Consider the following 13,030-nt stretch of genomic DNA (forward strand, 5'->3'; position numbering starts at 1 on the left):
CTCTGCAACCTAATGGCAGTGGTAGTATTCATGGGTCACAGTCCATGTGGGCCTCAGAAACTGGACACTGCCATGAAAGTAACCTTCATCCAACTTCAGGCTTTCCATTCAAGTTTCAAAAATAGGTACAGTTTAGATTGGTTATCTGCTCCTAGGAGGTGACCAGAGGTCAGGGTTAAGTTGAAAGGACATTTCACGTCACTACTTCAGGTCCACCTCTGTGGTTGGGGCTATTTTCAAAGAAGGGCAATTCTTGTGAGCTGGTTGGTATGTGCTACAACAAGTATTCCTATTGATGCTATACAAATGATTGTCTCCAGTTAAGTGAAAAGCCTGAGGGCCAGCTCGGTCCTGGGTACCTGGCTCCCTCAGTGATGACAGCTGGGCTGAGCCTGGGAACCTAGTCCTGAAGGCACCACCAGCTGAGAACCGCCTCTTCAGCCAGGAGTGGGCACTGGCGAGAGGACCCAGACCGGGTACTAGATGAATGCTGCTGAACAGGGTCATGAGCCCACACAGGGACCCCCTCCTGTTAGCCTGAATCTGAGAGAGTGAAAGTTGAGCCATGACCTTGCCCTTTTTTGTCAGAATAGAGAATAACATTTGTCTTGGTGGAGGTTTACAGGTACATGGTGACCTGACTGTGATCTGACCTCAAGAACAAAGGATCTGACACCAAGAAAAAAAAATTTTTTTTTGGAACAACTAAACCATGCCCTAGGCTTCCCAGGTGGCATTAATGGTAAAGAATTGGCCTACCAATGCAGAAGATATAAGAAATGTGTAGTTCGATTCCTAGGTCGGGGAGACCCCCTGGAGGAGGACATGGAAAGCTACTCCAATATTCTTGCCTGGAGAATTCCATGGACACAGGAGCCTGGCAGGCTACGGTCCATAGGGTTGCAAAGAGTCAGACACGACTGAGCAACTAAGCATGCAAGCACAACCATACCCCTCCTTCTCCTTCATCTTTCTTATAAAAGGGCTTTGCTGAAAGCTTTCAGGAAGTTCAGGGGTTTTAAGGCATGAGCCACTCACTTGTCTCCTTACATGGCCCTGCAGTAAGCCTTTCTCTGCTCCAAATTCTGATGTTTTGGTATTGTTTGGCCTCATTGTGCATTGGGCACACAGACTTGCATTTGGTAGCAGTTTTTCTGGCTTGCAGACAACTACCTTTTTCCTGTGTACTTAAATGATCTTTGCTTGGTGTGTGTGTGTGTGTGTGTATATGCACATACACAGAGAACTCTCTGATATCTCTTCTTAGGAGGATACTTACTAATCCTACTGGATCAGGGCCCCACTCTTATTTAATCATACTTTCTTAGATGTCTCTTCTTTAAATATATACTGAGGGTTGGGGCTTCAATCTGTGAGTTTGGGAGAGATGCAAACATTCAGTCCATAAAAGATGCTATTATAATTATCTATTAGAATTATTCTCTTAATTTCCTTTCCATATTATCCTTCCAGGCTTTTTCAAATTAATGCCTGCCCCAGTGGAGCCATTGTTATCAGTGTCCTATGTATCCTCTCCCCTGCTTCCTTTCTGACTCTGTCTCATAAGCTCTGTCTTATCTGCAGCTTGTTATTCTTCCACTTGATTCGTTGGCAACTGCTAAATATTTACTGAGTGCCTGTAATGTGTTTATCACTGCTTCTAGCAGTAGGGGAGGTATAAAGAAGTACATGGTTCCTGCCCTTGAAGGCTTTCAATTTAGTTAAAGAAACAGACATCTACATCTACAAAATAATTTGGGAAATGAACTTCCTTGGTGGTCCAGTGATTAAGACTTCACCTTCCAGTGCAGGGGGTATGAGTTTGGTCCCTGTTTGGGGAACCAAGATCCTGCAAGCATCTCGGGCAAAAAACCAAAACATAAAATACAAGCTGTATTGTAGCAAATTCAATAGAGACTTTTTAAATGGTCCACATAAAAAAAATCTTAAAAAAAATTAAGGAACGATTTATAAGCATAAGTAATCCAATTCTTAACTATGTGGCTCATGCCTTAGGATGTAAATAAACTGTAAACGAGTAGGTCACAGCAGTATCCCCAGCCCCTAGATCAGTATAAGAGGAACAGGATATGAGCTCAATAAATGAGTATTGGATGAATTTAATACTGTCCATCTTTGGAATTTCACTTGGCGGAGGCTAGCCCTCTCATTCATCCTGGAAGATGATCTCCAGGGGACTCTGGTTCTGCAAAGGGGCATTTAGATAGGACCTATCTGAGAACGCTGGGGCTCTCTAACTGGTTCAGGTTACGGCTTAATGGTAGGCTCACAGACATAGCACACATCTCTCAGCAAGTATTCCGGTGTCTTTCTAAAATAAGTTCTTACATAAATAGATCCTTGTTAAGTTCCACCGAGTAAACTAACTGAGAAGAGGAGTATGAAGGAAGAGAGAAGAAAGCAATGTCTAGGCATGGGGGAAAATGTCCCAGAAAATTCCAAACCAATAGCCAGGAAGTGGTGCCAGGAGCTTTGGATTCCAGGCAAGAAGTGGTGCCCAAGCTTATTAACCTGGTCCTTTAAAATATGATTTTTTTCTGATTCCAAGATGAAGGTAGAATACTTGAAAAACAAATCACAGTATAAAGAAGAAAGGAAACTATCTATAAACCATGACTTAGAGATAAGCATTGTTTGCATCGTTATATAAAAACATTACATGTCATTTTACGTGAACTTAACAGAAGGAAAAAAAATCAAACTTCAGATAAGAACCTAGTATTTAATGTCAACAGTAAGACCCAGTAAAATTGATGATTCTATGGACTATGAGTTCTATAATTTACATAATAGATCTCTTCTCTGTAATTAAAAAAAAAGTTTATTTATTTTATTTTGGGCTGTGTCAGGTCCCAGCTATGGCATGAAGGATCTTTGTAGTATCTTTCAGTACAATGGGCAGGCTTCTCTCTAGTTGTGGCACACAGCTTGGTAGTGGCGGCAAGTGGGCTCAATTGCCCTGTGGAATGTGGATCTTAGTTGCCAACCAGGGATCAAACCCGTGTCCTCTTCATTGAAAGGCAGACTCTTAACCACTGGACCACCAGGGAAGTCCCTTGTCTCCATAATTATAATGTTTCTTTTATAGAAACCCTTTGGACTAATTTTGATATTGGAACACTTCTGATCCTCTTAAAACATATTCAGTAACAGATTATGAAAGATGAAGTACTTGGGAAACCACTATGTTTCATTTTATTTCAGTTTATAGGTGTAATTTAGCTAATAAATTTAATCTTAGTATTTCTGGATTTTTTTAAGTTTTACCTCCCCCTGCCAAAACATATTGTTTTCTCCCTTATTTTCAACAACTATAAAAACATCATTCATTGCAATGTCAATTTCACAGATGTTATGTGTCTCAACTGTCAAGTGCTTTAGAAATTCTAAGATAAAATATTGAGAATTACTTTCCTTAACACAGCTAATAAAATTTTTTATTAAAAAAATTCATGCCACATAGTTTACTTCATACTTACATCTTGATTTTCTCATTCAGCTTCTTATTTTTCCTGGCATTTCTAACTGTATTTCTTTTTTCTTATTGGTTATACGAGATGCTTATCTTATGTTTGGAAGAAAACTGCAGGAAATTTAAATGCCTTCTATGACAGGAGGTACAAGAGATTCAGATTGGATCCCTGGGTTGGAGAGATCTCCTGGAGTAGGAAATGGCAAACTGCTCCACTATTCTTGCCTGGGAAATCCCCTGGACAGAGAAGCCTGGCAGGCTACAGTCCATGGGGATGCAAAGAATCAGACATGACTGAGCAGCTGAGCACACACACATGAAGAGGACATAGACATTTTACTATACTTCACTAAGGGCTCAGTTTCCCTAAAACCCTGGACCCCCAATACCTCAGCCTACTCCAGTTTACCAGGTATCTCATTTTCCCAAAATTTCGTTCCTCTAAGACCTCAGTTCCCCCAGTTCTGCCAGCTACTCATTGCTCTCAATATGTTAACTCCTGTGTAACCATTTTTTCCAGGGTTCTCCTTTTAAGACTGCAGGCCATCCCAGCACCTACCTCCTACACAATGAGTTTTGCCCAGCCCACCTGCTCCGGTGTGGCCATGGGACATTTCCTCTATCCTGTTTCTCCTCTCCAGGAAGTGCCTGCTTGCCTAGGCCATGATGATTCAGCTTTGGTTGAACCCCACAGGTGCTGACCAAGGCCAAGTACGGCCCAATATGGATAAACCGAGTAGGGCCTCAGATGCACGTGCACCTGGCCAGTGCCCCACTCCTGGAGCAAGTGATGCGCCAAGAGGGCAAGTACCCAGTGCGGGACGACATGAAACTATGGAAGGAGCACCGGGACCAGCAAGGCCTGTCCTATGGGCCCTTCACCACGTGAGCTGGGGCCGGAGGGACTGGAAGAGGGCCCCAGAGGCCAGGCCCAGGAACGGTGGCACTGGGCAGCCAGAGGATAACGCGCAGAGTAGGATCTCCCTGTGTCCCCCGAGCCTGAGTCTAGAAAAAAGCTTCTGTGTCTAGAAAGTGGTGGTTGGGTTGGACTGAAGCCCATGGACCATTCATTGGCTTTTCCACTAATATATCCTATGACTATGACAAATGAATAATATACTCTCTTTGGGCTTATGTTTCTTATGTATAAAATGGGAAGCTTGAATTACAGGATCTCCAAGGTATCTTTTAGACCTTTCAAGCTCCATGATTCTGTATTATGGTTGAAAATATATTAACTCAAATCGTACTGGGACATATTTACTTATAGTTGAAAAAAAATAGCAGCATCATCTTAGTTGGGAGGGCTCAATTTAATTTTAAGAATATTTTCCAAATTATGTATTATATACTTGTTGTTGGTTATAACTTTCATGGATGCTCTCAACACAGAGAGATACGTGTAGGTTTTAGCCTCAAAGTCATACCTAGAAAAGTTAAGATTATTTTGGCAGTGACACATTGAAAGATGAGCTGAGTATATTATATATTCAAATACCAATTAAGGTAAATAATTGAGAATCATTGGTGATAAACCATTCCCAGTGCCACAACTTGTAATTGGGTATATTACAGGCTTCTTTTTGCTATAGTATGTTAAAAGAGCTTCCAAAACAATGAATGGCTTTTTATTTTCCCTAGTTGTCTGACATCCACATTTCTAAAGTCATTTTTTAAGGGATTAAAGTTAATCCAGGTGGTTGAAATAATAGCAACAACACTGATAATAACTAAGTGTTTATGACATGCCAGACATCAAGCTAGTCTCTTTACATTTATTATTTCATTCTAACCTCACAACAAGGCCAGGAAGTAGATAGTATTATTAATCCCCATTTTACAAATAAAGAAACTGAGGCCTAGAAGGGTTTGGTTTTGGTACTACTTGCCAGAAGTGACACAGTGAGTAGTGGTATAGATATCTCTGATTCTGGAATGCAAGGACCTACTGCCTTGACATGTTTGGAAAGGAACAGACTGGTTGGAAGGTTCATTTTCTATGTCTTTGATGCCTGTATATTCATTCTCTCATTTCATAGCTTTCTCTTTTCCTAGTTCCTTCATAGGTGGGTGGTTTCAGAACTTAATTCCTGGGTCCTTTTTTCTAAGTTCTGAGAAGAGAATAGAGAATGTTCTTTAAGAGCTGTTTAGCCTGATATCTGACCTCGAGAGCAAGATTTTAGTCTCAAGGATGCTGTACAATATTTGAGACCCAAATCTTGCCAAGAGAGTAAATCCTTAAAGTTTATTTTTTTATGGTGACAGATGGTCAATTTAGTTCAGTCGCTCAGTCGTGTCCAACTCTGCGACCCCACGGACTGCAGCATGCCAGGCTTCCCTGTCCATCACCAACTCCCAGAGCTTACTCAAACTCACGTCCATCGAGTTGGTGATACCATCCAACCATCTCATCCTCTGTCGTCTCCTTCTCCTCCCACATTCTAGTCTTATTATGGTGATCATTTTGCAATGTATTCAGATGTCAAATCATTACATTGAAACCAATATAATGTTATATGTCAATTATAAATCAATAATAATAATAATAAAAGATTTAGGTCTCAGTTTTTTACCAGGTCAGGCCATCACTGGACTTGATGGTTCAGATTTAGAACTGGAGCTAAACGTGTATATATATATATATATATATATATATATATATATATATGCCCCTTTGTGATCTATTATACCCATTTTGTCTAAAGCCAGTTTCCTAAATATGTTATATAATATGTGTATTTAAGAGTTATTTTGCTAACCTATGAGACTTTTTTGTTTTAATATATATATATATATTTAAAATCTCATTTTCTGAAGCATCATTTCCCCAAGAAATATTTTAACAACCACAGAAAGGTTCTCATTTAAGTTCTGCAAATCTGTTCCTATTGTTGGGAGAGTTTTATTCTTGGAAGAAGCACCCAAACCTGAAGTTCCAATAAATAGGTCTGTTCTGGTTTTCATTTCTTTTCTAGCCACACTTTTAGTTTACCTTTTTGCAGTTTTCCGCAACATAAGATGTCACCAGTGTAAAGAACCTGCCTCCCAGTGCAAGAGACCTAAGAGACAACGTGGTCAATCCCTGGGTCGGGATGATTCCTGGAGGAGGGCATGGCAACCCACTCCAGTATTCTTGCCTGGAGAATCCCATGCACAGAGGAGCCTGGTGGGCTCAGTCCATGGGGCCATAAAGAGTTGGACATGACTGAAGCAACTTAGCACACACACCAATATAAGAAAGAAAACTCCTAGGGTTTGAAGTTCATTTATTTATTTATTTAGTTTGTTTTTTAAGCTTCATTTAAGTAAAATACATTTTTCAAATTTATTGAAGTATAGTTGGCTTACAGTGCTGTGCTGTGCTCAGTCACTCAGTCGCATCCAACTGTTTGCAGCCCCCTGTTTTGTAGCCCGCCAGGTACTTCTGTCCATGGGGATTCTCCAAGCAAGAACACTGGAGCATGCCCTCCTCCAGGGGATCTTCCCAAACCAGGGATTGGACGCAGGTCTCCCACATTGCAGGCAGATTCTTTACTGTCTGAGCCACCAGGAAGCCCAATAGTTCAAAATAAAATACCTGATTCTTGCCTTAATACTTGTAAATGTTTTTCTTTTTTAAAGACCTTATGAACTTTTAAAATTCAAAAGTAATATTTATTGTAAAAATTCCAGTAATAAAATATTGTCTCCCTACCCCTTGGTCCCATCCCATCCTCCTAAATAATCCTGACAATTTGGTATATATTCTTATCTTGTTTAGTCGCTAAGTTGTATCCAACTGTTTGTGACCCCTGGACTGTAGCCCTTCAGGTTCCTCCATCCATGGAATTCTCCAGGCAAGAATACTGTAGTGGGTTGCTATGCTCTGCTCCAGGGGATATTTCCAACCCAGGGATCGAACCCGCATCTCTTACATCTACCTGCATTGGCAGGTGGGTTCTTTACCCCTACCGCCACCTGGGAAGTCGTATATTCTTCTCTGTGAGCATACAGATATGCATGTAGATATATAGGGTTTCCTCTCTTCCTCTTAAAATTTTACCATGTTGTACTTATTACTCTACATCTAGCTTTTTAAAAATTGACCCATACCCAGCTTGCTTAGGAAAGGTAACAGGTTTGGGGGACTGCTGAAGATGGGAACATTAAGCCCCTGAATGGGAAGTGTGTGTCCATCCCCATGAGCATCCCTGTCTAACCAGAGTGAGGACCCAGCTACCTCCTGCATGGCTATGGCAAGAGGACCTGGAGCATCAGCCAGATAATGCTCTCCATCTCCTTGGCGCCTTGAGCCTAGCAGAGCACAAAGTTCCTCTGAGCACCACAAGAACCCTCAGTTGCTCTCTTTTATCCCCCATCCTCGACACAGAGGGACCAGAGCCACTGTAGCTGCCTAGCTCATTTCACATACAGAAGATTACAGAGTTGTGTCATCCTAAGATAATCACAGTCAACATTCATTAAGTATCACGAATTTGCCAGGCACCAATCTAAACACATTAATTATCCTACTAAGATAGGTGCTCTTATTATTCCCATTTTACAGAAGGGAAACTGAGGCACAGAAGAGTTGAGTCACTTGCCTAAGGTCACTCAGCCGACATCATCTGACCTATGATTTGACCCTAGGCAGATTGGTTCAGAAGGCTTCCCAGGTGGTGCTAGTGGTAAAGAACCCGCCTGCCAATGCAGGAGACATAAGAGATGGCGGGGGTGGGGGGGGTCAACCCCTGGGTCTGGAAGATCCCCTGGAGGAGGACATGGCAACCCACTCCAGTATTCTTGTCTGGAGAATCCCTTGGACTGGAGGAGCCTGGCTGGCTATAGTCCATAGGGTCTCAAAGAGTTGGACACAACTGAAGCGACTTAGCACTAGCAGGGCACAGGTTGGTTCAGATGCTCACCTTAACTACTTCCTTTATGCTGTTAGTGAAACTCTGAAGTTTTGTGATTTGAAGATTCTGTCATTTGAGAGCTTGCAATTCCATAATTCTAGGTCTAGGAGTCTGAGATTTTCCTCAACTCTGTAAGGGTCTCAGGGTGGGAAGATACCACCTAATCCAGTCCTCAAATACTGACACTGGTATCACTCTTCCGTCGTGTGCAGGATGGGAGAGCAGTGGTACCGGCTGCGCCAGACTCTGAACCAGCGGATGCTGAAGCCAGCCGAGGCCGCGCTCTACACGGATGCTCTGAATGAGGTGATCGATGACTTCATGGATCAACTGAAACAGCTGCGGGCGGAGAGTGCCTCGGGGGACCACGTGCCTGACATCGCTCACCAATTCTACTTCTTTGCCTTGGAAGGTACTCTGGTGGGGAGAAGGGCCGGGTGGGCGTGTGTCAGGGGTAGGTGTGGGTTAGGGGTAGGCTGTACTCTCCCCTGATGATGGCCGCCATGTACCTCCAGCTATTTCCTACATCCTATTTGAGAAACGTATTGGCTGCCTGGAGCGCTCCATCCCCAAGGACACCGAGACTTTCGTCAGATCTGTCGGGCTCATGTTCCACAACTCTCTCTTTGCCACCTTCCTCCCCAAGTGGACTCGTCCCCTGCTGCCCTTCTGGAAGCGGTACCTGGATGGCTGGAACACCATATTCTCTTTTGGTGAGGAGTCCAGGGGAAGAAGTGGGGGCGTGGGTCCCAAGGTCAGCGCAGTAACAGCCCCCAGTACTCTCTCCCAGGACTTTCTCCCTCGGTCCTTGGAGAGCATGGCTTTTGGCCGCATCCTCCCAGTTCCCCATTGTCCCTGTAGGAAAGAAGCTGATTGATCAGAAATTGGAGGAGATGGAGGCCCAGCTGAAGACAGGGAATCCAGAGAAGACCCAGATATCTGGTTATCTGCATTTCCTGCTGACCAGCGGACAGCTCAGTCCTCGTGAGGCTGAGGGCAGCCTGCCCGAGCTACTCTTGGCTGGAGTAGACACGGTGCGTGAGAGGGGCGGGCGCGGAGGCCAGGGCCTCCCAGCTCTCATCCTGGGCCAGTTCCCCACTATCCTCCACCTGAGCCTGACCTTCGTCCCTCCAGGTACCTGCTTCTCTTTCTGTAATGTGGATTTAGAGCTGGAAGGAAAATGGGGGTCATTCAGCCTCACAGAGGTGGGCCAGGAGGGAATCCAGTGTGAGGGATTCACTCACTCCATGGAGCCTCTCTGACAGCTGGGAAGTTTCATCTCACACCTAATCTACTCCTTCATGCTGTCATCTAAGCAGAGAGTTGAAGAGCTTGCCCATAGCACCTTCACAGTAGGGCCTCTTTTGTGTGCTTTTGTCCTGTTGGGTTTCTCCTTTAGTCTCCTATGCTGTTACAGTGTGATTCTTTATCATATCGGTCCTTATCCTGCATGAAGCCACGTTGAGCATTGGAGAGAGGGTCATATAAACCCTGGAGTCCAATCCTGCTGTATAAAAGTGTTAGTCGCTCAGTCATCTCTGACTATTTGCGACCCCGTGGACTGTAGCCCACCAGGCTCCTCTGTCTATGGGATTCTCCAGGCAAGAATACTGGAATGGGGTGCCATTCCCTTCTCCAGGGGTCTTCCTGACCCAGGGATTGAGCCTGAGTCTCTTGCATTGCTGGCAGATTTTTTTACCATCTGAGCCCTCAGGGAAGCCCTGCCATACTCGAAGCGATTTACTTTCTCTCCCACATTTTGCAAACATGCAAACACTTTCCCACCATCTAACTGAGCCTCTTTCCTAGAAATCGCTGCTCACTTCATCTTTTACTGTACCTCCCAGACATCCAACACGCTGACGTGGGCCCTGTACCATCTTTCAAAGAACCCAGAGATCCAGGCGGCCTTGCATAAGGAAGTGGTGGGCGTGGTGCCTGCTGGGCAGGTGCCCCAGCACAAGGACTTAGCCCGCATGCCCCTGCTCAAAGCTGTGCTTAAGGAGACTCTGCGGTAGGATACTGTCCCCAGGAACAAGGGTCTGTGTGTGGAGGGGAGCTCAGAGACAGGAGTGGGAAGTGGGGGCTGAGGGACTGTGGCCAGGGTCAGAGATGAAATGGGAAGAGGGGACTGGGGGACCAGAGGGGTGTGGCCGAGAGGGTGGGCACTCTGACCCTCCTTGGATCCAGAGGCAGGCCTGCACTTTCTTTTCCCTGCAGTCTCTATCCTGTGGTCCCTGTGAACTCCCGAGTTGTCGTGGACAAGGAAATTGAAGTTGGTGGCTTCCTCTTTCCCAAGAATGTGAGTGGGGCGGGAGAGCCAGGGTTCCCGGGGGCCCCTCCCAGACCTATACTGATGTGCCGTAACCTGTGTGTGCAGACCCAGTTTGTGCTGTGCCACTACGTGATTTCCCGGGACCCTGACATCTACCCTGAGCCTGACAGCTTCCAGCCCCAGCGTTGGCTGCGGAAAAACCAGCCTGATGCCCTCAAAACCCAGCACCCTTTTGGTTCTGTGCCCTTTGGCTATGGGGTTCGGGCTTGCCTGGGCCGCAGGATTGCAGAGCTGGAGATGCAGCTGCTGCTGACAAGGGTGAGTGGGGAGAGACTGGAAGGGTGTGTGGGCCAGGGAGGCTGATGGGGGAGTGAGGCACGGTTTGGGGCATGCTGAGGAGGGCGGTGGATGGAGGTCACAGACTAAGCGCCCCTATGCTTTTATGTCCCAGCTGATCCAGCAGTATGAGGTGGTCCTGGCCCCTGAGACAGGGGAGGTGACGAGTGTGGCTCGCATTGTTCTGGTTCCCAACAAGAAGGTGGGCCTGCGTTTCCTGCAGAGACAGAGCTGAGCTGAGCCCTTGCTTCCCCACTTTCTGGGCACACAAAGATGGAGAGAAAGCATATGCCAGGCGCCAGAGGTTGGAGAACCTCAGGGTGCTTCCTGCAGAACCTGAGCTTTTGCTACTTTGTATCATGTTGAGCATCTCTCTCTCTCAAATGAAAGGCTGCTGCCATGGCACATTGCTAACCTTGAGGGAAAATACTGAATAAAGGGTTTTTAATCTCATAAAATAAAGATCTCATAACTGGAGATCTTTGTCATTCTTGTTGACAACCCAGCATCTGAAGCTCTTTCTGTGGTTGAGGAACACGCTCTCTCACTTAGAAAACTTGGTGGGAGGCAGAGCCACCTCCCTCCATGGAAGCTGAGCACATCCTATGCTTTCCCAGGCCTCACAGAGAAGTCTTGGCCTTACCTAGCATCGGCTGAGGCCCTATCCAGGCAGAAGCTGCCAGTCCACTCCCCAGGCACAGAGAGGACACCGTATTTTGAACAGAAAGTGCTTAGATACAGGCAGTGAGGTCACAAAAATGGTTGGAAGAGCTCTAGGATAGGCCTACAGGAAGGATTCTAGGGACACCCCTGGGGAGGCTCATCAGTCCAGGAAGCCACACTCAGGAGGATGGGGTTTGGGAAACTCACCATGACTGTTGGCCCCAAAGCTACTCCATGTCTCCCAGATCTGTGCTGACTAAACACCAAAAGAAAAGATGCCCCCTCCTCCCAACCGCCCTGACAGCAGAAGGAACAGGAGCTGCAGAGGGTGGTCTCTGCCTCATGAACACCTTTCAGATCTCCTGCATACAGCTAAGAGGCAGAGCCTAGGTCCTACCTGGAACTCCAGCTCTGAGACAGTCTGGGGATTGTAGTCTTTAATTTTCCAGCCCCTTCAGTACAGGAAGCCAACTAGAAGGAAAGTAGGTTAGCATGGAGATCCAGTGCCCAGTAACACAAGCCTAAAAAATCGACTAATCCCAGCTTCGAGGAGGCCCAGCCCCAGTGGGAAATTTCTGCTTAGTCACAGAAAGCTGGACTTTCTTCTGTCTGTAGGGATTTGGGTTTGAGCCTATTAAAAAAAAACACACACACATCATTGCCCTGATTAAGATCCTTCCATGGCTCCTCTCAGTCCTGAGGCAAGGTCTAAAGTCCTTACGGTGGCTTAGAAGGCTGGTGTTCCAGCAGCCTGCTCTGTGCACTCGCCCACCGCCTCCACCCTTTCCACAGCGGTCCCTAATTCCTTGTATTTCCCCCGAGCACGTTCTGCTCTTTCCAGCCTCAATGCTTGGTACTTCATGTCCCGTCTCCTTGGAACACCCTCTTCACCAACTGGCGTATCGTCTCAGAGAACTTGCTCTTCCTCAGGACTCAGCTCAAATGTCACCGCCTCTGCAAAGCCTTCCCTGACCTCTCTGGGCGAGTGGGAACACTTCCTCTTGTGCTATCCCCTGTCCACCCATAACAGCAAGCACTCGGCATGTTCCCTGCATCCTAGGCCTGACTGTCTCCCCAGCCAGCTGGGAAACCCGCGGAGGGCACAATCCCACTGTCTGACTCTGTGTCTAGCATAGAGTTAATCAAGGTAATGAATAAATGTTGAATGAGAAGAGACTAGACTAGGAGGAAGGAAAGGAGAGTGGAGGCTACAGAGCTTTCCATATTAAAAAGAGAAACCTGGAGAGAACTGAGTGGGGATGCTTGATTACAAGCCCATGGCTCTCAAATCCACCAGTGTAGGGCTTCACCAGTGAGAGCTCTTTGTAAATGTCCAGGATGGGGGCTGGGCACTGAGGGGGCCAGGAT

General features: G+C 45.9%; 1 protein-coding gene across 2 annotated transcripts in view; it reads left to right on the plus strand.

Annotated features, from left to right (window-relative positions):
- Positions 1 to 13,030, plus strand: part of CYP27A1 (cytochrome P450 family 27 subfamily A member 1) — a 59,871-nt gene that overhangs the window by 29,510 nt on the left and 17,331 nt on the right. Inside the window, exons 2-9 of one of the 2 annotated variants that reach the window (XM_069574541.1) lie at positions 4,188 to 4,378; positions 8,601 to 8,800; positions 8,904 to 9,101; positions 9,250 to 9,422; positions 10,236 to 10,402; positions 10,609 to 10,690; positions 10,769 to 10,981; positions 11,115 to 11,461. In XM_069574541.1, coding sequence (XP_069430642.1) covers positions 4,188 to 4,378; positions 8,601 to 8,800; positions 8,904 to 9,101; positions 9,250 to 9,422; positions 10,236 to 10,402; positions 10,609 to 10,690; positions 10,769 to 10,981; positions 11,115 to 11,234 — 1,344 coding nt within the window. In that variant the 3' untranslated portion in view covers positions 11,235 to 11,461. Of the gene's footprint in view, positions 1 to 4,187; positions 4,379 to 8,600; positions 8,801 to 8,903; positions 9,102 to 9,249; positions 9,423 to 10,235; positions 10,403 to 10,608; positions 10,691 to 10,768; positions 10,982 to 11,114; positions 11,462 to 13,030 lie in introns of those variants that run through there. The other variant, XM_069574542.1, reaches the window with a different exon arrangement.

The sequence above is a fragment of the Ovis canadensis genome, chromosome 2, assembly GCF_042477335.2.
Source record: "Ovis canadensis isolate MfBH-ARS-UI-01 breed Bighorn chromosome 2, ARS-UI_OviCan_v2, whole genome shotgun sequence".
NCBI lineage: Eukaryota > Metazoa > Chordata > Mammalia > Artiodactyla > Bovidae > Ovis > Ovis canadensis.